Raw genomic sequence first — 26,763 nt, 5'->3', positions numbered from 1 at the left:
ATGAATACTGTAAGTGCGCTTCCACTGCTTTCTGAACCCTGAACACTTGCCTGTGGTTTCCTCTGCTTTCTGGACTCTGAATACTTGCCTGTAGCTTGAGGTTTCAGTTGTCGCACTAAACTGTCTTCCTCCTTTAGACCAGATGCTGCCTTCTCACGTTAACCGCGGCTGATAACTCTATTTTCGTTCATTTCAAAAAAAAAACTCTATTTTCGTTAGTACATCGATGACACTTGCTCAATCTGTATATCTTTGCATAGAACAAAGTCCATGTCTGAATGAACCATACCTTAGAACAGAGACCCTCAGGATGGTCTTCTTTTAGTAAGTCGAGTGGCGTGTCTCGAAGAGTGATGGCTCTGGCTCATGGTTGGACTCGGAGCCGTCTTACTCGAGTCTCTCCCACCACTCAACCAATGGCTTGGGACCTTCATGTGACATGGCTGGTAGCCGTCTCAAGCCCTAGCACTACCAGTCCCTGAGGCTGACCGTCTCCAACACTGGCGCCGACAGGTCTCCTTATGATGAAGTTCTCCTCCCAACAAGTTTCTCCTACCTGTACTATTGCTTCCAGTATGTGACTTTTGTTTTCAAGCATGTCAATTTGGTGGGCTTTTCTTCCTGTAAGAATGTATGTTGTTGACGTCTCTGAATTTGGTCCCGGTCGACTTTGCCGTGTCTGAATTTCAGGGAACTTTTACCATGGGCCCTTCATTCAGTATGCTGTTAAAGGACCATCTATTTGTACGCTGTTGACAATGCTATGTCTCAAGTCTGAACTAAGGATTTATTTAACAGTTACAGTTAAAGCATATCAAATTTACAGATTTTGCAGAGTTTTTCTTCTTCTTTTACTCCTACTATGTCTGAAGACTGAACTAAGAATTGGCAGAGCAAGTGGATGTCAGATTAACAAAAATGCAGACTCCTCTGCCCCAGCGACTCCATTTATCCTCCTCCTGAGCAGAGGACGCTAATGGCGGATGCTATCCTTTTGTTGGAGCAGGGACTCAGAGTGCCGGGCCACCTCCGCCATGGCCGCTGGCAGAACCATCCCCTCGCCCCTCCGGCATCTTTCTCTCTTGGCCGGACAGACGCCTTGCGTCCGAGATGCACGGGTGCTTGAGCGAATCACCGCGCCGTCGGGCGACCACCAGAACCCATGTGCGATATAGTAAGCCCTTTTGTTTTCAACGGCATGCGATGGAAGACAAACTGAATGTGCTTGTTTCCGAATGATTTGTTCTTCAGAATCGGAACAATCTTCAACACGAAAGACAACAGGACTGATGAACTTGGTGACACGCAACCGAGTTGAAAATAGAAGAGCCATGGCAGAGCAGCAACCGAGTTCCGGTGGCCGTCGGATCTGCACTTGATTCGTGCAAGCACATGTGCCGCTGACACGCGGGTGTCTCTACCTGCAGTCCAAACTGTTGCAGAATATTTGCTTCAGCCTTTCCAAACCCCTGGGGAAACTGGGTAAATGGACCAATGAGGTCAGTCAATCTTCCCCTCATGATCACATTCTATATGTCTTGCTCACCTCAAATTTAATCACATCCCGACTAACTCATTCAGTCGCACTCTTAGTCTCTGACTGAACTCACTTAGACATGTACTCTCTTAGATAATTGTGAACTGAACTCAGAATATTCAAATTAGGTTTGCATAAACATGCAGTGGTAATTTTCCTACCGTGGCTACGAAACACTGAATAGACTGATATTCATGTTATTATTCTCTTGTCTGAACTCATTATGACTCTATAATACAGCATGCCCGTACCACTCCTAGCTAATTGTATGGGATTATTTTAGTTCATGCCAGGCATTGAAAAAATTAACAGGGAGCCCGGGATTTCAGATCTGGATTGACAAAATTGAAGCTCTGGCTGAAAGAGCAAACTTATGAAGAGAATTCACTGTTGTTGATACAAAACTACTGTGGGGACAGGCTCAAGCCAGATCAATTACCAGATGCAGATCTTCCTATTTGGATTGGTGCACAAAGGGCCGTCTCTCGTTATGAAGGACTAGCAAATATGCCCGTGCGTTGCAACGGGAGATAAAATACTATGCATTTAAAGTTAGTGAGAATTATATGTGTGCACACGAAAAAGAAACATTTAGCTTATCGGTTTCGCCGCGTGTGAAGCAATCAATCCGCTATTTTTCCATTCATTGATCGAGGGCATTTAAGAGTTTCGTTACGTCATCGTACGTCATAGAAGGCGCATGAGTTATTCAATCTACTATTCCTTTCAATCCTTTGAATCGAGGGGATTTTAAGGTATTAGTTTCTGAATATTCTAAGAAACATGAATAACTTTTTAAATGCTAAACGGTTTTTTAAAAATTGACTACACTTTCGAAAAAACGCGAACATAATATGAAAGGAAACATCTTTTAAAATTCGAAAACATTTTATGAAAACACCAATTTTTTTAATAAAAACATGAACATTATTTGAATTTGTGAACATTTTTTAAAACGGGAACATGTGTTGAGAATTCATAAGATTTTTAGAAAATGTGTATATTTTCTACACGAATATTATTTTTAATTTTGATATTTCACTAAACCAGGAATTATTTAGAAATTTGGAGCATTTTTCGAAATGCCATTTTATTTTTCGAAATTCCGAACAATATTGAAAAATAATAATCTTTTAAAACAAAATGGGCGAATTTTTGCAATTTTCGAATTTTTTTAAAATAGCAACAAAATTTTGGAAATCTGAACATTTTCTAAATCTTGCTTTCTTGAGAATTTTTAATGTACGAAATAAATTCTAAAAGAAAAATAAACTTGGAAGGGGAAAAAGATATAAGGAAAGGAGATTAAAAATAGAAGTAAATCACAGAAAAAATAAACATTATATGAATTTGTGAACCTTTTTTTTAAACAGGATCATGTGTTTAGAATTCATAAGATTTTCAGAAAATGTGTATCTTTTATACACGAACATTATTTTCAATTTTCAAATTTCACTAAAACATGAATATTTTTCAAATTTGGATTTTTTTTGAAATACAATTTTATTTTTTGACATCCCTAAAATTTTTAGAAAACAATATTTTTTTATAAAAGGGCAACATTTTACAATTTCCGAATTAAATTAGAAACAAAATTATGGAATTCACAATATTTTCCAAAATTTTCTTTTTTATTATGAACATTTTTTTGGAATTTTAATTTACGAAATAAATTCTAACAGAAAAATAAACTTTGAAGGGAAAAAAGATATAGGGAAAGGAGAATAAAAATAGAAGTAAAACTCAGAAAAAAAGAAAAATGGGCCAGCCCATTATTGGTTGTCCTGTGCGAAACTCTGATTATTTGTCCCACCGTGCGGAAAATAGAGTTTTCTCAGCTGCATGGGCAGAAAAATAACTGGGCTGGCTTTGCTGCACCACCGCGCGCGGCCCATGTACGCTATTTTATTTCTTTTATATTTTATTTTGTGTTTTATTTTAATTTTGATAAAGTTTCAGTACACATATTCTACGCTACTATATACATGCATATGAAATTTCAAACAAGAAAAATTCAAGAGGAATATATAATATATATTCAATCTCGGGTGACCATATACAACTTCGAACAAGTTTCCATACACAATTAGGATGGATGACCATATACAACTTCGAACAAGTTTCAATCTCGGGTATGCATATAAATGTCTTCGTCCTCGGTATAGTGTTCTCCTTTAGGATTGATGACTTCCCTCATGAAAAATCCTGCTAATTCATCTTGAATTGGTCGGAAGCGAGCTTCTGGACTAAGCCTCCTCCGCAAGTTATCCGTCGCCTTCCGCACGCTATCCGATGCCTTCCGCTCAGAGGTTTGTCTCCGGATGTTCTCACAAACGTAGTATCCACATAGATTGGTCCCCGGTGGCTGCTTATCCACATTAACTAACCTTCTAAAATCTAGCTCATGTTTGAATTCACCGACAATTTCTTCTGAGAACCGTCTCCAAACCCTACAGGGCAAAGAAAATTAAATGAACAAGGGAGTTATTAGTTACTTGATATTAGGAAATGAACGAAAGAGACCGATTGATATAGAGCTCAAATGATTGAAAATAATTACTTTTGCAGCATTTTTCTCATGTCGGCCCAAACCTTTGAATCCGAATCCATAGAGTCCATGATTAGAACTCTGGAGGTGTGAAGTTCAATATTTAGCAGAATCCAGTGGAACCTGCGGACACGTTACATGCACAGTCATGCATAACTCATCGATTAGACATACCATGCATGGAGTAAACAAAAAAAAATGGGCATAAGACAGAAACACTCACCCAAAATGGTAAGGAAATAGAATATTACTTTTGAGTTGATGCTTTCTAAGAAACTTGTACAAGTCTTTCTCCACGTCTTCGGGGTGATTTTGTAACACATGTCCATTAACGATATGTGGGTCAATGAACCCAACATCATGGATGTTTCTTATTTTGCATTCCCAAATCTTCAATCTGCATAATAGCGTACGCAACAATATAGTTAGGACAATATATATATATAGTGCAGGCAATGAAGAACGAGATGAGATAGAAATAAATCACTTACAGAACGTAGCAACTCAGGATAGATTTGTCGAGGTCGCGCAGATTGAACAGCTGGAACAATTCACTCATATGAACTTGTACAGAGTACCGTTTGCTGTGATGCTCCTCTGTAATATCCGCATAAACATATTCTTTGTCGGCCCATGTTATGAAATGCTTGTACCAACGTAGCAGATTTCGCATTTGTGGTGGTAGACTCTTTTCCCGCGCAGGCTCGACGAGAGGCCCATTCCGCACATATTGTAATGCTATCTCACATACTGGCGCATCCTCAAGGCCTAACAAGGCACGAAGAGTCAAACCCATCTCGGACGCTTGTTTCATGGCACTCGCTACAGTCAATCCAAGTGCTGCCGCAGCTGCTATGATCTCGGGGTCCTCTTCCGGACCGGCTTTCACTATGAGCGGGGGGATCGATTGTTTATTCTGCATCCCGAGCTGGTCAACTTGTTTTCCGATTTTTTTACTTTCTTCTTTCTCCTCCTTCAATATTTTTGCTTGCCTACGAAGTTCATGTCCATAGTCGTCAGGCATATTCAGCTCGGCTTGGGACGCTGTCGTCAAAAAATCCTTAGCCCACTTCTTTTGCTTCTCAGTGAATACTTGCTTGGGCTCAGGCTCTTTTATCGCCTTCATATCCGCCTTCCATTTCTCATAATGAGCAGACGCGGCCAATTTGGTTTCAGCTTCACTAAGTTCCAAAGGCCTTGGGAGGAGAGGCTTCAGTGATGGCTCCGGTACCCTTGTGGTCTTAGGTACATAAGGGTCCGGGTTAATAGTCCAGGAGCGGGTTTCCTTGCTGTCCGCCTGCTTCTGCTTCTTCGCCGGAGGTGGATTGGGGGGCGTCGTACCCGCCGGAGGAGGATTGGGGGGCGTCGTACCCGCCGGAGGAGGATTGGGGGGCGGCGGCTGCTTACCCGCCGGAGGTTGTGGATCGGGGGACGGCGTCGAATGGCGTGAAGGAGGTGTAGGTGAACCACCACGACCACGACCACCGCCACCACCACCACCACCACCATCGGAGGGGGGTGGACTTGTTAGCCTTGGCGCCTCGCCTAGAAACACTATGTACTTCTTTTTTCATAGAATGATCTGGCGCTTGACATCTCCAAGTCTTCTCTCCCCTTCGGGTGTAGCTTTGTCAATCTCTAGGTCCTCAAACTCTTGGACTATGTCTTCCACCGTGACACGAGCATAGCCATATGCAATGGGGTTGTTGTGGTGGAGTGCTCCAGGTGTACAGGGTAAAGCACTGCCGGTAGCTACCTTCGTGGAAACGTTCCCCACGGGATAATGCAGATCACATTCTTTCATCTCCTTTACATCATCCACGGGGTAGTGAGGCTCTGGTGCACGAATCTCGATCGTCGGTGCATTAGCACCAGGCGGGGCATCCGTGGAAGCCACACTGCTTCTTCGCTGCTGGCTTCCGCGATCCGCTTCATGATCTTCATGCGGCCCTGCAGCCGATTTTTCTTTTACTAGTTCATGCACGGTCTGCTTCAACTCATGGAGTTCCGATGCAAACTTCGCCAAAAGATCTGCATCCCGGTCCGTCTTTCTCTTACGGCTTTCCACGGAATTCTGCCTTTGCCTCGTACATGTCCTCCGTGTTCATCATTCCCGAGGGCTGTTGTCAGTGCGTCTTTCTCTCTGTTGAACTTGATCAAGCCCTCTTGAGCTTGGGTCATTGCGTCAATAAGGGCTTGGGTGGGAGCAAACTTTTTCTTCCGGTGAACACACACCCCTGTCTCCGGGTCTAGCGATCCCCCATGCCCGTACCACCAGCTTTTGGCCCTTGGGTCCCATCCCTCTGTACCTAGAGGGATTCCTCGCACCCTCAGGTCCTCCTCCATCTTCTGCCACTTAGGCTCCGAAAGGCGGTATCCTCCTGGCCCCATAATATGATGGTACTTTTTCTTACTCGCATTATCCTTATTTTTTTCGATATTTCCTTGAAATGCTCCGATTTCTTTTGCCTCACAAATTCTGGCCAATCATCTTTCAGTTTCTCATGTTGTCCATTGAAATCCGGAGTCTTGCCCTTGTTGACATAGTCACGGGTTAAATTTTTCTTGAAGTTCCGGAATGCTTCGGCCATCTTCTGAAGAGCGAACTCTTTAACTAGCCTCCTCCTCTCACGTCCACTCGGAACCTCGTTACCGAATTCATCGACTTTGTTGTATTCCGGAGGTAGAATGAAATGTTCCATAAGCTTTCTCCAGCAATCCTTTTTCGTTCTCTTGTCGACAAAACTGAAACCAAGACGTGCCTTCTTTGGCTCCTTCCATTCCTGGACGGTGATCGGGACGTTGTCTCTAACAACGACTCCGCATTGGTTGATAAACTTTGAGGTGTGCTGTAGGGGCTTGCCGGTTTCACTGACAAAATCAATGGTATATGTTTCTCCTGTTTTAATCGCCTTGGATTTGCCACGCTTTGTCGTACTCGATCCGGCCGAGGGCTAAAAAAAGAAAGAGAGTCGCGCGCGTTAATACATATGTATTCACATTTCAGTAAGTTTGTATCACGAGAGGCTCAATGTATATATATACCTCGCCGGAGGTGGTTGCTACTTGCATTTCGAGATCGTCGTTTGTTGACGGTTGACCTCCGTCGACAATGTCCGTTCCTTCACCTTCTTGATCATCGACAATGTCTGTTCCACCGTCAAGGTTCAGAAAAGAAGAGACTACATCCTCTTCTTGCTCATCTGCTGAGCCCGGCACATAAGGAATCTCGTTGTTTATGATGCCCATTAAATAACGTTCAGCCTCCGGATCCCTAAGCGGCTCGGCTCTATCGTCCGCCATATGTCACTCCTGCATGTAGTAAAAATTAATTAAGTATAAAGGACCTAAAAAATAAGATTAAGGGGACATAGAGGAGGAGCAGCGACGGTTGAATGATTAAGAGCTATTAAAAAATAAAATTGATGTTTTTTTGGTCAAATTTATACAATTATTCCCAAATAAATTTCCTTTTCTTCTTCCTTTTCTTTTTCCTTTTCTTCTTCCTTTTCTTTTTCCTTTTCTTCTTCCTTTTCTTATTTTGTTTTTCCTTTTCTTCTTCCTTTTCTTATTTTGTTTTTCCTTTTCTTCTTCCTTTTCTTTTTCCTTTTCTTTTAATTAGTTATGCCATTTTCTTTTTCCTTTTCTTTTAATTAGGGGCGGCGGCGGCGGCAACTCGCAGGGCAGTTGCGGCGGCGGTGGCAGCGCAGGGAAGGGGTGGCAACACGCGGCGGCGCAGGGGGAAGGGGAGCGGAGCTCACTGGGGGGCGGCGGCGGCAGCGCGCAGGGGCAGGGGCAGCGGTTGCGGCGGTGCGCAGGGCAGGGCAGGGCAGGGGCGGCGGCGGCAGTGCAGGGCAAGGGCGGCGGCGTAGGGCAGGGGAAGTGGGGGCAGAGCTCACTGGGGGCGGCGGAGCTCACTGGGGGAGCGTGCAGGCTCGGCGAAGGGCGGCGCAGCAGTAGCCTGGCGGCGTCGGCGTCGATCGGCGTCGGGGCAGGGCGTCGGCGTCGAGAGGAGAATGGGAGGTGGGGGAAAATTTACTAAGTGTTGTATATATAGACAGAGCATTGGTCCCGGTTCGTGGCACCAACCGGGACCAATGCCCCCCTTTAGTCGCGGGTCTCCTCCCCAACCGGGACTAAAGGTCCTTTCGCGCCGCTTTCGTTCCCGCGCGGAAAGAGCCTTTAGTCGCGGTTCGTGTCACGAACCGCGATTAAAGGTCGTTTTTCATATACTTTTCATTTTAAAATCTTAAAAATAGAAAAATATATCAAAAAATTCAAAAAAATAAAACTAATTCATTTTAAAATCTTAAAAATAGAAATAATATATCAAAAAATTCAAAAAAATAAAACTAATTCATTTTAAAATCTTAAAAATAGAAATAATATATCAAAAAATTCAAAAAAAGAAAACTAATTCATTTGACAAAAGGTTTGATACATCATTCAGTTCATCGACCAAATACAAATCATCCGGATTCGCCATCGTACGTTTTAATTCACATGATCCATTCAACAAAGTTTGGTACAATAAATTATTACACATCAATTCTTCCCTTGTGTCCCTGCTTGCTTACGATTGTGCCGTATCCATGGAGCATCCTCATCATTGAACTTAATGCTTGGGTCAGTGTTCACTTTGAAGGGCGGAATTTCACCAAACATATTATAATCTTCTGACATGTCTGTCTTGTCCTCCACTCCCACGATGTTTCTTTTACCTGAAAGAACAATGTGGCGCTTTGGATCATCGCATGATGTACTGATCGTTTTCTTATCTTTCCGTTTCCTCGGTTTGCTACTCATGTCTTTCAAATAAAAATCCTGAGCGACATCTTTGGCAAGGACGAATGGTTCGTCAAGGTAACCAAGATTGTTGAAATCCACCATTGTCATTCCGTATTGCTCGTCCACCTTTACCCCACCTCCTGTTAGCTTGAACCATTTGCACCGGAACAAAGGGACCTTAAAGGAGGGTCCATAGTCAAGTTCCCATATCTCCTCTATGTAACCATAATATGTGACCTTCTGCCCATTCTCGGTTGCTGCATCAAAGCGGACACCACTGTTTTGGTTGGTGCTCTTTTTATCTTGGGCGATGGTGTAAAATGTATTCCCATTTATCTCGTACCCTTGGAAAGTCGTTATAGTCGAAGATGGTTTCTTGGCCAACATGTACAGCTGATCTCCAACATCATTGTCCTTCATTAAATGTTTTCGCAACCAATTGCCGAAAGTCTCCATGTGGGCCTTTCTAATCCAGGATTCAGGCTTCCCCAGGTTGTCCGAGCGTAAAATATTCTTGTGTTGCTCGAAGTACGGAGCCACCAAGTTGGAATTTTGCAGAACTGTGTGGTGTGCTTCAGTCATAGAATGACCGTCCATACATATCGTTGATTTCCTTCCGATCGTGCCTTTTCCACTTAGTCTCCCCTCGTGCCGCGATTGAGGAATACCAATCGGCTTAAGGTCAGGAACATAGTCAATACAGAACTCAATTACCTCCTCATTTCCATAGCCCTTGACGATGCTTCCTTCTGGCCTAGCACGGTTACGAACATATTTCTTTAATACTCCCATGAACCTCTCAAAGGGGAACATATTGTGTAGAAATACAGGACCGAGAATGGAAATCTCTTCGACTAGGTGGAGCAGGAGGTGCGTCATAATATCGAAGAAGGATGGTGGGAACACCAACTCGAAACTGACAAGGCATTGGACCACATCGTTCTGTAACCGTGGTAGATCTTCTGGATTGATTACCTTCTGAGAGATTGCATTAAGGAATGCACATAGCTTCACAATGGCTACTCGAACATTTTCCGGTAGGAGCCCCCTCAAAGCAATCGGAAGCAATTGCGTCATAATCACGTGGCAGTCGTGAGACTTCAGGTTTAGGAACTTTTTCTCCGCCATGTTTATTATTCCCTTTATATTCGACGAGAAGCCAGACGGGACCTTCATACTGCTCAGGCATTCAAAAAAATGACCTTCTCTTCTTTGGTAAGAGCGTAGCTGGCACGACCTTGAAACCATTCCGGATGCCGGTCATCTGGGTCTTTCAAAAGTTGCTGGTCCTGCCGTGCTTCCTTTGTATCATTTGTCTTCCCATACACGCCCAAGAAGCTTAGCAGGTTCACGCAAATATTCTTCGTAACATGCATCACGTCGATTGCAGAGCGGACATCTAGGACTTTCCAATATTCTAGCTCCCAAAATATAGATTTCTTCTTCCACATGGGTGCGTGCCCGTCAACTCCCCGCGGAACTGATTGTCCGCCAGGACCCTTTCCAAAGATGACTTTCAAATCCTTGACCATATCAAATATCTCAGCACCAGTACATTCCGCAGGCTTCGGCCGGTGATCTGCCTTGCCGTTGAAATGCTTGCCTTTCTTTCTTACGTTATGATTTCTGGGAAGAAATCGACGATGACCCAGGTACACGTTCTTCTTACAATTACCCAAACGTACACTTTCAGTCTCATGTAAGCAGTGCGTGCATGCATTGTATCCCTTATTTGTCTGTACCGAAAGGTTACTGAGAGCAGGCCAATCGTTGATGGTTACAAAAAGCAACGCTCGTAGGTCAAATTCCTCTCCTTTGTGCTCATCCCAGACACGTACACAAAGTCTGCCCCACAACTGTAAAAGTTCATCAACTAATGGCCTTAGGTACACATCGATGTCGTTGCCGGGTTGCTTTGGACCTTGGATGAACACTGGCATCATAATGAACTTCCGCTTCATGCACAACCAAGGAGGAAGGTTGTAGATGCATAGAGTCACGGGCCAGGTGCTATGGCTGGAGCTCTGCTCGCCAAAAGGATTCATGCCATCAGTACTTAGACCAAATCTTATGTTCCTTGCGTCAGCTGCAAAATCTTTGAACACTCTGTCGATCTTTCTCCATTGCGTTCCATCAGCGGGGTGTCTCAACTCCCCGTTGGACTTACGGTCCTCTTTGTGCCATCGCAACGACTTGGCATGCTTTTTGTTCCTGAACAGACGTTTCAACCGTGGTATTATAGGAGCATACCACATCACCTTGGCGGGAACCCTCTTCCTGGGTTTCTCGCCCTCAACATCGTCACCAGGGTCATCACCTCTGATCTTATAACGCAATGCAGTGCATACAGGGCATTCATTCAAATTCTCGTATTCACCGCGGTAGAGGATGCAGTCGTTAATGCATGCATGTATCTTCAGAACCTCTAAACCTAGAGGGCAGACAACCTTCTTTGCTTCGTACGTACTGGCGGGCAACTCGTTATTCTTCGGAAACATATTCTTCAACATTTTCAGCAAATTTTCAAATGATGAGTCAGCTACACCTTCCTGTGCCTTCCATTTTAGCAAATCCAGTGTGCAGCCCAGCTTTTTCAGACTATTATCGCATCCTGGGTACAGCAACTTTTTGTGATCCTCTAACATGCGATCCAAATTCTCCCTCTCCTTGTCAGTTTTGCAGCGTCTCCGTGCATCAGCAATGGTCCGACCAAGATCATCAGCGGGCTCATCATGTGCCTCTTCTTCACCTTCACCTAACCCTTCCCCACCTTCAGCATCATCCACCATGAAAGTATCACCGAAATGATCATGATAGTTGTCATCGATATCATCCCCTTCTTCATCTTCTTCCATTCTAACCCCTCTTTCTCCATGCTTGGTCCAACAATTATAGCTTCGCATGAAACCGCGCCGAAGCAGGTGCATGTGAACGTCTCTTGAGGAGGAGTAACCCTTCTGATTCTTACAGACAGCACATGGACAGATAATAAAACCTCGCTGCTTGTTCGCATTTGCCACTACGAGGAAATCTTTCAAACCCGTAGTGAACTCGCCGGAGAGTCGGGGACCGTACATCCATTGCCGATTCATCTGCATTATTATAATATAAAGTATATAATTAACCATCATGCATTTGTTAAACTAACTAGCTAGAAATAATACAAATTAAATAATGAACTACACACATGCATATTTTATCAATGACACATGAAAGGTTCAAGTTGCTAACCGCGATCGCAGAGGAAAAATAAATGAGAAAGCTCAAGTGTGGCTCGGACACTTCATATCATGTTTGTTTCATGCTCTCGGGGATTTCATCGAACACCTTGTGTGCATAGAAGGAACCAAAAGCAAACCCACCACCCCCCTTCTGAATATTGTGAAGTGAGCTGAGTGAAGTGAAGTGAGCTGAGTCCTATATATAGGGATGGGCCTTTAGTCCCGGTTGGCCTGGCCAACCGCGACTAAAGGCCTTCGGGCCAGCCTGAGGACCTTTAGTCCCGGTTGGCCAGGCCAACCGGGACTAAAGCCCCTCCCGTCCGCCAGCTGTCGACCGAGCGCGCTGGGCCCAGCTAGTTGGTCGCGGGTCTCCTCCCGAACCGCGATTAAAGACCCCTTTGGTTGTCGTTCGATTATTTTGGGGACTAATGGGGGCGTATGGAAGCCTCTTTTTCTACTAGTGAATCTGATGGCTATGTGTGGTTAGATTCTTAGTAGATGCTGGTTTTTGTTTGCTATTTAGGGGCACATCTTGCTTATTTATATCACCTTTGGCAATCTATTTCCACACTAGTACTAGCGGAGCCCATGGTTTTAGTAAGAACGCCTTAACCATGTGCTATCGTAAACTTAACACTCTTCGAGTAATCACATTATCATTTTCCTTTGAGTACATCCTTGCAACTCACCAGCACTTCATAAGTACTTTTGTGGCCCTTATTTATCATTTTTTTAAAAAAAATCCTTGAAAGAAGTTTTCTATAATCAATATTAAAATTTATTGCTCAGTGAAATATATATGAATAGTGTTTCCCTTGTTAATTTGTTCTGCCTATCTCCATACTTAAATGTTCATGAATTTTAAGAAGTATATTCTCCTTTCTCTTCAGGCCAAATTTTCTGCCTAGAATTACGCTTGCAAATATATGGGAGCCAACAAGCAGAGAATCTTGTGACAATAATGTTTGGAAGATAGTGAAAGCTTCTTTAGGCATTCTATTTGCCCAGTCTACTCTGCAGGTATGCTGGGATTTGATTTATGAACACCCCTTTCTTACCAGTAGGTGATGAATATAAATGTCCATTTATGATTGTAAAGTATTCACCATGTTGCGTGAAAAAGAGAGGGCAGAGTAGTTTGTGTTCATCTTATAAATGCTTGAGCATTATTATAGAACTGGCGTGCACTCTGTAATCTTACATATGTGATATGGCCATTAAGCACATTGGATAGTGACGCATAAGAAACAATATAATTGTAACAAACATATGATGGAAACAACCTTTCCCCAAATTACCCGAGACATATTTTCATTTTGCAGGATACTAACACTATTCAGATGATTATTTTTGTGTGGTTACCATGGAATGTGCATAAGCTACAGTAACATTACTTTATCAGAATACTACTCCCTCCATCCCACAATGTAAGACGTTTTTTGACACTAGTATAGTGTCAAAAAACATCTGATATTATGGGAAGGAGGGAGTAGTATACACAGAAGATACCTAATAACATTTTGTTATTTGCCAGGAACCAGCATTCGAAGAACTCATCATACTTTATTCTGACTAGCAAATATGCCCGTGCGTTGCAACGGGAGATAAAATACTATGCATTTAAAGTTAGTGAGAATTATATGTGTGCACATGAAAAAGAAACATTTAGCTTATCGGTTTCGTCGCGTGTGAAGGAATCAATCCGCTATTTTTCCATTCATTGATCGAGGGCATTTAAGAGTTTCGTTACGTCATCGTACGTCAAAGAAGGCGCATGAGTTATTCAATCTACTATTCCTTTCAATCCTTTGATTCGAGGGGATTTTAAGGTATTAGTTTCTGAATATTCTAAGAAACATGAATAACCTTTTAAATGCTAAACAGTTTTTTAAAAATTGACTACACTTTCGAAAAAACGTGAACATAATATGAAAGGAAACATCTTTTAAAATTCAAAAACATTTTATGAAAACACCAATTTTTTTAATTAAAACATGAACATTATTTGAATTTGCGAACATTTTTTAAAATGGGAACATGTGTTGAGAATTCATAAGATTTTTAGAAAATGTGTATCTTTTCTACACGAATATTATTTTTAATTTTGATATTTCACTAAACAAGGAATTATTTTGAAATTTGGAGCATTTTTCGAAATGCCATTTTCTTTTTCGAAATTCCGAACAATATCGACAAATAATAATCTTTTAAAACAAAATGGGCGATTTTTTGCAATTTTCGAATTTTTTAAAAATAGCAACAAAATTTTGGAAATCTGAACATTTTCCAAATCTTGCTTTCTTGAGAATATAGTTCTCATCTACCGCTTTTGGATCACGACTATTCCAGTGATGTGCTCTCAGCATGTGCATGTGCCCACGGTAACCTTGTCTTCAGCACCGCCATTGACATTGTCCTAATCGCTCTAGTTGATAGCGTAGTCAACCGTACTGAAAGTTGAACAACGGCGTCGAATTCTCTGCCTGCCTTTGTTCTTCGCATCGAATGTTGAACACTTCTTGAATGAATATACTTGAAAAACACGTACACATCTTGGGAAGTGAATCTATACTGGGAAAATTTGCTTTTTTTGGAAAAGGAGGTTAACCCCCGGCCTCTGCATCAATCGATGCATGTAGCCATCTTTATTAATTATTTCACAAAGGTCTAACAAAAACATATATTAACCCATCCGAAACCATCACTCATACCTACAAACTTGATAATGTAGAATGCTCTCACTCCCTATATCTAAAACCGGTGTCGTCGCGAATCCATCCACATAACGGACCAACAGCCGGTGCAGCAAACCTAAACCGCACACCACATGCACACGCTTTAGAGTCAAAATTGACAAATTTGACTTGTGGACGAAATCAAATCACAGAATGAACTGTCTGTGAAACTATTTCACGCGGCTGACCTTTTTGTGTGACGCCCGACACGAACGCGTCACACTACACTGTGCAACGTCTCACAGATAGGCGCTACACGCCTGGCCAGCGTCGCACCCGTGTGATCCAAAAATTACTAAGTCAGTGTGCAGCGTCTGAGAGCTAGGCGCCACACTATACAGTATAGCACCTAGCTTCTAGGCGTTGCACTAGTGGTTGCTTCATTTTGTAGTGCAATCACTAGTGCAGCGCCTGAGAGCTAGGTGCCACACTATACAGTGCAGCCCCTAGCTCTTAGGCTCTGCACAATGACTTAGCAATTTTTAGGCAGTCTGGGGTGCAACGCTGGCCAGGCGTGTAGCGCCTATCCGGGAGGCGTTGCACAGTGTAGTGTGACGCCTTCGTGTCGGGCGTCACACAAAAAGGTCAGCCGCGTGAAATAGTTTCACAGACAGTTCATTCTGTGATTTGATTTCGTCCACAAGTCAAATTTGTCAAATTTGCCCGCTTTAGAAGCCGCCATCATCATCGAACCACTGACCCATATTCAGGAGGGAGATACGCATCATAATTGCCAGTCCGGACAACCGTCGACGCTACCACGGCGCCCAATGGCGCCACCGCCCTGCGCTCATCCGTCCACACGCGAAGACTCTAGAAGACTGTCGTGCGTAGCACCTGCCAACCAGGCATGACTCAGTGTAGCACCTGTCGGCCAGGCATGACTTTGCAGCTCCACCAAAGCTCCGTGCAAGACGAAGCCGCTCCACCTCCTCCCTCTGCCATCCAACGGTGCTCCACAAACGATGCTCCCAAGAGAGAAACGGCACCGCAGTACCGCCACCGTCCGCTCTGGAACACCAGATTCTAGGGTTTCCCCGAAGCAGTGCCCACCACCAGCAACCGTCAAGGACCCACACAATGCCCACCACCACTCAGCCCTCAAGACGACGCCTTCAGGAAGGTCACGACGTCAAGGACGCCGCCGCCACCCACCGGAGTTAGGGTTTTCACCCGAGAGGCAGGTAGGGGGGAAGTAGAGGAGCAGACGTAGACCGACGTCTCCAAGAAGAAAAGCGCTGCCCTAAAGCGTCATCGTCAGTGCGGCCGGCCGGGGCCGACCAAGGGTTTTCCCCAATGTGGATCTCCTCCACCAGCTTCACCCGCGGGCACCGGCCAGGGTCCGGGCAAGCCACGCCGGCACCGCCAGGAACCCGCAGGAGAGAAGCACACCAGAGCAGCCACGCCAGGCCCTGGTTCACCGAAGATCCGTCAGCCGTCCGACCAGACCACCAGCACCACGCCAGATGGAGAGAGGGTGAGGAGAGAATTTCGGATCTAGTCTCTGTTGTGAATGAGGTGGCCGGAGGCGGGAGATCAGGCGGCGGCGGTGGAGCTCTCTCGAATTTCACTTCCCCGGCCTCTGCAACAACTAGGAATGCATACGGCCTGCCTGGTCCTAAAGAATAAATATGAACGTAAATTTGCCTCCGTGAGGATTTGAACCCAGGTGTTGGGTTTGTACATCCACTCCCCAACCAGTTGAGATAGGCTCCCCCAACCCAAAAAATTGCTAGTTCGTCAGTTATAGTTATTTCATTGCAGGCTTAGTTTCATGATCTTCTACAGTAATGAACATCATCAGGCTCTCTGCTTCACTATCTCCCTTTCTCCCACTTCTTTAATTATATCCATATCCTTTGGTTCATGGATGCATATGCAATACTTATATTCACACGAACACAACTTTAAGGATCAGCCAAGCAGTGTCTTCAGTCCTCACAAGTTTACGGATCAGCTTGAAATATATGTTTGCAAGCACTTATCATATCACAAGATCCAATATAAAACAAAACACCATAAGAGATTCCAGACATTGATATTACAATGCAGCTGATACACATGCAGATTTTAATACAGAAATATAGTTTTAAGGGGGGAGTGCAATTATCTATTTTTGCAGCTTCAATATATGGTTCAAGCTTAATTGATTACAACAAATCCCTTCAGAATATTAATACATCATCACAACATAGCCTAAACTCAAATAATGGAGACAACTGCTACAACAGAACATGCCACAGTGCGAATAAGTGATTGTTATCAACGGGGCCTATCAATCATCAATGGTTGACCACCACCCTGAGGCGCCTGTACAACAGAAGTTCTTTCCGGAATGTCAGTAATGTGTTCGTGGGAAACATATGATTTTTCAAGCATATTAATGATACATCTTTTGGATGGTATATATGATGGTCAAGAGTATGCGTCTGCGCAATAAAGTCCATGCGTGAGGCATGAACATTAGAGAGAGTGGTATTATAGTGGGTATTATAGTGAGGCAATGTAGAGGGAAGCCCCCCCTAACAGAAGGTAAGCACGGCCCATCCCAATGTCCATTGAGGAAAGCCCTGCAAATGTGCAGCAGAATGCAGAAAGCACAGATGAAGCAAATGCGATGGCATCGCAGATGATTAGCATTTTCAAATCTTGGAGTCCATACTTCTTAGTAGTATGAGCAGGAGCAAGAGCAGGCGCAGGAGCAACGGAACCAGTGTTAGGTATGCGTGGCCCTCCAACACTAAAAAATGCTGTAACCGACATATTCAGAGTGACAACTGCGCAGACAGCCATGAGTCCCGCATACTTGCTAATTGATTCAGATAGTTTTGCCTCATCAACTTTTCCTGTCATGTTATCATTGGATTCATCCCACCGATAAGTACCATAGTCAGCTCAAGCCCTTTTCAATTGACGATACATCAATGTTTTTGAATCCTGGAGCATAATCAAGGAAAAAAATTGCTTTGCTACTTAGACAGTGGAGAGCAACCTTGTAAGAAAACTGATAGGTAAATATACATGCAAGGCTGCGTACCATCAAATTAAAGAGTCCAGGTTCAACGTTGAAGTCGGCAAGATCTAGAGGTGTGTCCCCCTCGTTGTTTGAGATACTCAAACAAACTCCCATGTAATTCATTAAACTGCAGAAGGAACGCTCATTCCCACTCTTAACAGCCAGATGAAGAGCTGTCATGTTCAGAATTTGAAATAAAGTTTGTTCCATCCGTACGTAATCCACCACGTTGAGACTCCACTTTCTGACAGCAACATGAAGAAAACTCTGGCCAGAGGCACTGCGGGCCCACATACAGTCAGGGCACTGCTGAGCATGCATAGATCAAAATCAAACACTTACAGTTCAAGCCGCGACTGACTGCATTCGAGCTCAGGGACCAGGCAACCTCCGCCACAGCCGCCGGCAGAACCATTCCCGTGCCTCTCTGGCATCTTTTCTCTCTCGGCTCCTCCGCTCCCTGCATCCCAGAGCCACATGTGCTTACGCGAATCGGACAGCCACCAAAACTCAGGTGCGATTTTGTAAGCCCTTTTGTTTTTCATATGTGGTTGCTCAGGTCTAGAAAATCTCTCTCTTTCTCTCTTTTTCCTACGATTCTAGCAGGAATATATTTGCCATGTACATGCCGATGTCTCATTTATTAAGATGTGATTACTGATAGTGATAGGTGCAAACAAATGTGCTTACTCATAAAATTGTGGTTCAAGTATACTACCTCTGTTCTAAAATATAAGAAGTTTTGGTAGGCTAAACTAGCTTACCAAAACGTCTTGTATTTTGGAATGGAGGTAGTATTTGCTACCAAAACAGAACTTTTATGGTTGGGGGGAATAAGTGGACTGCTAGGCTATGTAATTAAGAATGGTGAATCTTTGTGGGATGGACTAAAAACATGGCCGATGGTAAGGGATTGAGAAACATTTGTGTGTGTGTGTGTGTGTTGGGGGGCACATGATTAGAGGGGTACATAACAAAAATAAGGTGAAACTCACTAAGATGACCCCCACCCCCATAATCAAACCTAGCGTTCAATCCTAGATTATCAAGGGTGAAACCACCTTCACTAACCATGAAAGCTATGCTCGGTTCATCATAACATACTATTTATTCTGCGAGTACGAGACCCCTGATCACCAAATAACTTTTCAGATACAAAGGAACTAATCAAGTAGAACCCATCACGTGCCGCCTGCAGTCCGTGCACACACATAATCGTTTATTGCAGCGACCATCACTAGCACCGTTGTACTTGCACCACCAAGAACAAGTTCGGGAGTCACCACAACGGACCTTGCTGGTATAGTCATGGCATGTGCTTTGAACCACGTCTGCAAACGAAAGAAAGTTGTTTTATTCTATTTAAATGTACAAAACTCTTATATGGAGAGAAGGTACCATTATCTTCTTATTACCACAAGATACGAGGAGCGCCAATATGAGGATGGATGCCACAACAACGACGGAAACCTTATGAGCCATGGCTATTTCTTAATCTGGTTGGCGGTCTATCATACGATGTGTACTGTATTTATATGGATGTTTCCTCACCTCCTTCCTCTCATAGTCATTTATCTCTTCCTATTCTAGTCTTGTCGCAGAAATTTTCTGATCTAGCATTAATTTCTTAAGATTTGAAAATTAATGAGGTGAACTAACGATGTGTTATTTGATTCTCCTTACAAAAAAAATCTGCCCCGACATTAATTTATAAATATTGGAAATAAATTTTCTGCTTTATAGTCAAGTAGTACATAATGTTCATTTATATATGGGGGCATTTACTAATCAAAATCAGATCATGGTAGTGGTGTGGATCATTTTGTTGCTCCTTCTTGCATGGAATGAGTAAACCTGTCATCGAGAAGGCACTGGGGCGATCGCAAGGATTAAAGTAAGTATCACATGTTGGATTTAGTTGGGTCTGGCCAATTAGTGATGATAATAAATCCAAAATTCGCAAGTCAATTTGATTTGCTATGTGTTTATGCAAGGGAATCAATTCCAATAGTTAATTAGCAGAAAGTGGAATGTGTGGTTTCTATTGCAAGGTTGATGACTTTTATAGTACTAAATACAACACAATTATCTATTAAAAGAACAATATATTGTCAGAGTGAGTGGGAGATATTGTCTACCAATTTTTGACAAATCCATAGTTGCATTTTTTTAATGGAAAAGTGACATAGGAAATTAGAGTACGATGGAGATATGTGCAAGCATATGGAGATAGGCACAACGAGAAAAATAACCACCATGTTCTTTCACATATAATAAATTATTTCCACCATTTTGATTGGGACGATTTACTAAACCTACAAATGAAACCAGGAGCCGCAGGTGCTTACGCGAATCGCCGGACGGCCACCAAAACTCTGGTACGATTTAGTAAGTCCTTTTGTTTTGGAATTTTCCATTCAACTGTCTACCGATTTTCATTTTAGTATAAGTCGAATTTTTTGTCCAATGATGATGTCAGATGTGTCTAGTTCACGATTTGCCTTCGCAGTTAGAAAATTTTTGCCCCGCCCACCCCCTGCCTGGACTTGGCAAATAAAACGGCCTGGACAGAAAGAAAGGGGCAAATACTAGCGGGTTTTAAGAATTCGTCCTCACCCCTCCAATGACCCAGTCTCGATCGCCACAAAGCACCAGCCACCGCTCCTTCTCACGCCGGAGAAGGGAACCTGGCCAGAAAACCAGGAGGCTCGCCGCATGGAGATGAAAAAACGAACACATACGGGAATCATGTGTCGTACACGACATCCGCTCCTCGAGGATCAGCAGGTTGGCACATACGGTTGCCGATGGGAATGACTTAACTTACAGTTCATTGTCTGAATGAAACTTACTAGAGTAAATTCAAGTTATGGATCTGCCGAGTTGATTAGAAGCCGGCATCATGAGGAAGAATATATCAGTACTACTGTGATGGTAGCCCTACAAGATTATCCAACCAAACTCTTTGGTACAATCGCAAATAACCATATATTGAACTAAGCACTGATGATACTATAACATTTCTTGTTCCATCAAACACACACAAATCAAGCTCAGTTTAAATGGTTCATCAATCACGCACACTGACACAAACAAGAATTTTATTACAAACCACCCAGCCTAAATGTAATTGCAGGAACATAAGTAAATCAAAATTTAAGCTGATGTACACCATGTCATCAGTGCTTTGGTAACTATATACTGTCATGAGTGCTTTGTTTATGGAACATTATGAAGTAAATAAAAATTCAAAGCTTAATTCGTGCTTGGCTGATGAAACATGAAATAAGTGTCATGGGTGCTTTGGTTATCATATTCATATGGTACTCCAAGCTGACGATTGTTCTCAAGAGTCTGAGTGGAAATATAAACTTGTGATGTTGCCGTCTAGGACGGCATGCTCCCTGTTATTTTGGACGGGAAGCTTCTATCAACCAATTTCTGTCTGCAGGCTGCTATACGATATACATACATGCATGCATGGATCTTTATCAGCTTGGGTTAACACAGAGCAATACTTTATTTTGAAATATATATGGTGGTGAAACTACATCGGTACCAACACAGCAAATTGATCCCTGAAAGCAAAAATAAATTGATTTAACATAGCAGAGCCAGCTACCTGAAAAAATAGACATTCTAAATCGCAACGAGTTTCCGTGTCCGTCGGATCTGTGCTGTGTCCTGCGAGCACACCTGCATGCAAATATTCCGAGTTGAGAAAACAGAGGAAAGCAAAGGAGTAAAGGGAAAGGAGAGTTCAGAAAACAGAGCCAAAGTAGAGGTAATGTGCAAGCATCTGTATCCCGGTACGGCAGAATTAGAGCAAAACAGCAGGTAGCAACTCAAGAAGCCTTGAGATGTTTATTTATGCAGGCACCTCCTCTTGAACTCACTCATGTCTCCCCTTTTTATACCATCAGTGCGTGCCCCAGGAACTTAATTAAGAAGAATTCGACCCACCAGCTCTTCGTCATCGGCCACGTCTTGGATGTCTCTCAGATCGGTGATCTGTTGTCAACGAGGTAAACTTACATTAACATCTGAAGTTTGTCGTTCAATGAAGTATTTCACATTGGGCGATGAACGTAGTGCACTGAGAATATTATGAAAATAACCATAGATTTGGCAATGTTTTTCTGTACTGTTGAAATGCACCCATCGGTTTCGGTGGACCATTCTGTATCTTCATAATTTGAACAGACTTGGGGGCAGGCCGGCAAAGACTGAACATGTTCTTCTTTCTCTTAACAACAGTCTGAAACTGTCAATTCGGAAGGAAACTATGCTGATGCACTGAGATTATTAATGCCAGGTGGAGAGCAGTGGTTACCCTTCGACCTGCGAATTTAGAATTTTATTAATTCATGATTCGAACAATCTTCAACAGGAAGATGGCAAAGCTAGACAATGAAGTTCTCTCGAAATAGGCTTTGGCCCCGCTTTATAGATAAAGCACAGTTCCGTATAACAGTCATGCAGATCCCAAACAACAAACCGACGGTTGGGGCCACAACACAGCAGTGCCCAAGAAAACATAAAAGAAATATGACAAAAGGCCACCTAGTGGCAGTCACGAAGCGACACTACGATGTTGAGAGCCGAAGCGGTGTAGCCAGAAGCGCATCCATCATGTGGCCGAGGCGGGTACGGTCACGCTGCCTCGAGAGTGGGTGCCAGTGCTGCATAAAAGCAAGGAATTTGAAGGAGTCGGATGCCTTTGCCGTGAAGACCTTCTCAATCACCATCTTATTACGAGTCGTCCAAAGTGTCCAAGCCATCGCTGTAAAAACTAGCCAAAGGAGGTGGCGATGTTGTCGGGATGGGTAGCCCTATATTAAAGAAAGTCTGCCAGGTCCAGGGCCTCCCATTCGGACCCCAGCGCCTTGTAGACGAATGTCCACATCACCCTTGCAGTCGTACAAGTGAAGAAGATATGTTTCTCCGTCTCCGGTACCACGCAAAGGGGGCACAAGCCGTTCTCGGCCCGGGCCGTGCCGCTTAAGAACCTCGCACAGGAACTGCACAGGAATATCTTAATCTTCAGAGGGATGAGGGCTTTCCACATTGGAACTAACCAAGGTGTGGCCGATGCCTGGCAGAGAGCATGATATGCCGAACTCACCGAAAACTCCGCCGTCCGGTGAGCCTCCACGACACAGTGTTCGGATAGACACTGAACTTGATGTTCAGAAATACTAGTAGCTAACAGTAACGTGCCACGGTACAGAAAAAGTTGGGCATTGAAGATGAAAGATCCTGAGAACACCGGGAAGAGCGTCCAAACCTTACTGGAATCCAATAACAGCTACTGACTGAAGGCCTGTTCGGAATTTCACCAGCTCCATGAAATTCCAGGAGCTGTGGAGTCAGGAAATAGCAGCTCCGTGGTTTTCAACTGCAACTCCACCAAATCCGGGAGTGGAGTTGTGGAGTGGAGGTTCTCCGAACAGGGCCTAAAAACCCGCATGATGATTCCTCCCAAAAAAAACACATGTTTCTTCAGGGATTTTCTTTTCAACTGATGTCGTGTGTTTTAGTACCAGTGGTGGTGACATGAGCTGCCACAGCAGGCCCAAGACCTCTTTGCAGCGTCAAAGGCGACGACTTGCTTTTTATGCGTCGAGTCCTGAACCCACAACAAACTTATGACAAGACGTAGCGCTCGATTAGGATAAGGTTCCATAAGAAACATAATTCTAAATTTTGAATAGTATTCCATAATTGTTCACTCTGACAGAAAAGAGAAGCACTCAAACTGTCTAACTCAACTCAAAGATAGACTAACAGAAGCATCAGTTCATGGAAATCGAACACACAAGTTGACCATCAACTTAAAACTAAAACAATAACAAGCAAGATCAAGAGGACCATCTTGTATCACATTACAAACAAGCAATAAAAAAGGCCACAACCAGCAAAGTAATACAAATATTATTAGCAACTCAACAGAATTAAAGCTAATAAAACAAATATTCAAGAAGGTCAGAGGATAATCTTTATTCATAAATATCCACCGCATTCAATCTTTATTCAGCGGACTCAGCAACCCATCATGGCCAAGTTATAAAGGAAGCTCTTGGATGACCGTTTAGCAACCAAATTCCACACAGGCGGTTGTTGATCATCCGGGATCCATGAATGAATCTCAATCGTGCCACCAGTATAAGTCCTAGGACCTCCAATGACAATCAGCCGGTCACCACACGCTCGGAAAGCAATGCCCCAACCATCCTTTGACACGCAATGTTCAGGCAATTTTCCAAGAGCGATCCACCTATTATTCAGCTTGTCATACCTCTTCACATCCTTGTCGTTGTAATTAGCTGCATAAAGCTGATTGTTGACAACGACAATGAGTGGAGTAGCACCGGCGATGAGTGGAGGAGCACCGGCCATTCCGTGGACGCCCTCACACATGTTCTCGATGACCCTCCAAGACCCCCGCTCCAAGTCATATTCCTCACCACATTTCAGTACCTTGTTGTTGTTGGTAACACCACCGATCACATAAAACTTGCCATCCATGAACGCGCCAGAACACATCATCCTAGCCTCATTCATGCAAGGAAGGGGTGTCCATGCATGTGTCTCAGAGTTGTACATCTCCGCGGCACTCAGTTTCCTTCCAAGCGAATCGATCCCCCCCGCGACATATGCCTTTTCACCAGCACTTGTCGACCCAAATAGGCAAAGCGGTGAGTTCATCGGACCAGCCCGTGTCCATGAATTTGTTAGGATGCTATATTTGTATACAATGTGTGCCATCCCAAACACCAGTAGCTCGGTTCCGACAGCGAGGGACTCCTTGTCGGAGCACATGAAGCATTCGTCTTGTGGCATCCTGGGCACTTCGATCCAGCGTCCGCAGTGTGGGTCGTAAGCATCCCACTGCAGAGGGTTGCGGGAGAAGTAGAGCCAGTACTCCTCTACGCCATTGTTCCGATGCAGGCGGTAGATCTCCCCACTGCGGACCAGCGAATTGAAGTCTTGGTTCAGACACGCCACGGAGCCATAGTCTGACCTGGACAGCCGCAGGAGGCATTTGATGGAAAGGCTACGGCCTATCACACCAATGATATCGCTCCAGGAGACGACGTGCTGCTGCTCTCCATCAACCCTGTCGCCGAGACGATGACCACAAGGCTCATGGGTTTCCATGGGTGGCCGCGCCTTCAACCCCGTGGCCGCTCCTGTTCTGCCCTCACTATCTGACAAGAGTCAACAGTTAATAGTTTTGCGAATTGGTATAATTTCTCCTTTTAAAGAGTATTTGTACAATATATTTTCTCCAAAATTCACAGAATTTTGGCATGCGACACAATTCAACCTCTTTGGCATCCATTAGAGCATGAATGAAGAGTTGAAAATCAGGTTAAAGCGAAGAATCCAAGTCCAATTAAATTAAAGGTGGGCATATAGATTTCCTACTAGCTTGGTTTAACAGTGAACATGCATGGTAGCTAGTAGTAGTGTAGTACTAACCGGATTGGCTGGGACGCTGGGTGTGAATTCGCTCAGAAGATCGCGAGTTGAGTTCCGTCCACCTGGTCCAGCCGCCTGCTAATCACACGCAATTTCTCTCTAACCTAGAAGGAGATGCAAGACATATAGCAGTGGAGCATGCAGTCGCAGAACCTGTGCTGGAGATGAAGAGCGTGGAGAGAGTGAGGGATGAGTAGGATGCGCGCACTGCTAGCTTGCTTTGCTTTACTTTCTTTTTCCTTCTCCTTTTGCTTCCACTTTTGCTTTACTAGTAAGACAACCTTTAGCAGAGGGGTACGGTGCAACCTCCATATTTCGAGGCTGTGGGAAGGCTGTTTTGGAATGCATTCTGAACCCAATCACATTAACGCTACTCAACTTTCAACTCCTTCCTCCCCTGTTTAATGGCGCTACCGCCAAATAATCGTTGAATCAGATTGTTCAAAGGTTATCGAAGCGTGTGCAGTCATCCGGGAATTAACGAAGAGAAGAATTAACCAAGTGTCAAGCCCTATTGATCTGATGATGAATAGAGAGAGGGGGTTATCTGCTAATTTCCGTTTAAGTGGATGTTAGCAGTCCCACCTTTAATCCAGGACGTCCCCCATCAATCGAACAGTGTTGGATAGGAATTTTCAGATTTTCATTGAAAAGGCATTTTCACCGGATACTTCGCCGAAAAATATATATATAAACAAAACAAAAATGTAAAAATAGAAGAAGATTAAGCAATGCTGGGCCTAGCGCAGTGCCACGCACTTTAGGCGACTGTACCCCCCATCGGGAAACTCCCATGGCGACTTCCCCCACCGCCGCCGCACTCACCATGACGAGGCCGCCATCGGCTGCTGCGCGGCCCTGCTCTTCTGCGAGGCCGCGCTCTGCGCGTCGCCCGCCAAGGACGAGGCCAATGTCGGCGCCGACCTCAAGAGGCTCCTAACCGGGTCCTCCAATCCAATCTTGTTGCGCTTCCGTCAGGCTGGGGAAGTGGGACGCCGCTGCCGCTGAAACCGGCGAGGGGAAGGAGGAGGAAGAGGCTTTGATGCTGCTGCTGAGCTATGGGCAGCAGCTACTCAGAGAAATCGAAAGGCAACATGATGAAGAACAAGAATAAGTGTTTCGGTTGGGGATTGAGGAAACAAAGCTATCGCTCTTGTTTGGTGTCCCTAATCGGAGTCCGTTGTGGATAAAGTGAAGGAAAGGAGGTTGCCTAAAGTTCCCAAGGTACAGTACGAATTAACGAACCACTGCGCACGGTTTTCTTACTTAAATTGAGTAGATTTCAGAAGCATCCTGAACAAATAGCAAGAGTCAATTCTATGTCTAAATGTTTATCCTTACTCCTGTCCTGCTAGGCAACACGTGACTTTGGGGCAGATCAAATGGCCACAAGGTGGCATGCAATTTCAATAATAACAGCGGTATTTGAGATG

General features: G+C 44.0%; 2 protein-coding genes across 2 annotated transcripts in view; one reads left to right on the top strand and one right to left on the bottom strand.

Moving 5' to 3' along the window:
- The first annotated feature begins 1,494 nt into the window (after nucleotides 1-1,494).
- Nucleotides 1,495-26,763, top strand: part of LOC123166693 (uncharacterized) — a 56,356-nt gene continuing 31,087 nt past the window's right edge. Inside the window, exons 1-3 of the mRNA XM_044584489.1 lie at nucleotides 1,495-1,499; nucleotides 7,743-7,895; nucleotides 12,985-13,114. Of these exons, the coding sequence (XP_044440424.1) occupies nucleotides 1,495-1,499; nucleotides 7,743-7,895; nucleotides 12,985-13,114 (288 nt within the window). The remainder of the gene's footprint in view (nucleotides 1,500-7,742; nucleotides 7,896-12,984; nucleotides 13,115-26,763) is intronic.
- Nucleotides 23,849-25,091, bottom strand: LOC123170470 (F-box/kelch-repeat protein SKIP11-like). Its single transcript, XM_044588336.1, has one exon. The coding sequence runs from the start codon at nucleotides 25,004-25,006 to the stop codon at nucleotides 23,888-23,890; it is 1,119 nt and encodes a 372-aa protein (XP_044444271.1). The 5' UTR covers nucleotides 25,007-25,091; the 3' UTR covers nucleotides 23,849-23,887.

The sequence above is a fragment of the Triticum aestivum genome, chromosome 7D (assembly GCF_018294505.1).
Source record: "Triticum aestivum cultivar Chinese Spring chromosome 7D, IWGSC CS RefSeq v2.1, whole genome shotgun sequence".
NCBI classification, from domain to species: Eukaryota; Viridiplantae; Streptophyta; class Magnoliopsida; order Poales; family Poaceae; genus Triticum; species Triticum aestivum.
Note: the sequence above shows the minus strand (reverse complement) of the source record. Positions and strands in the feature narration are given on the sequence as shown.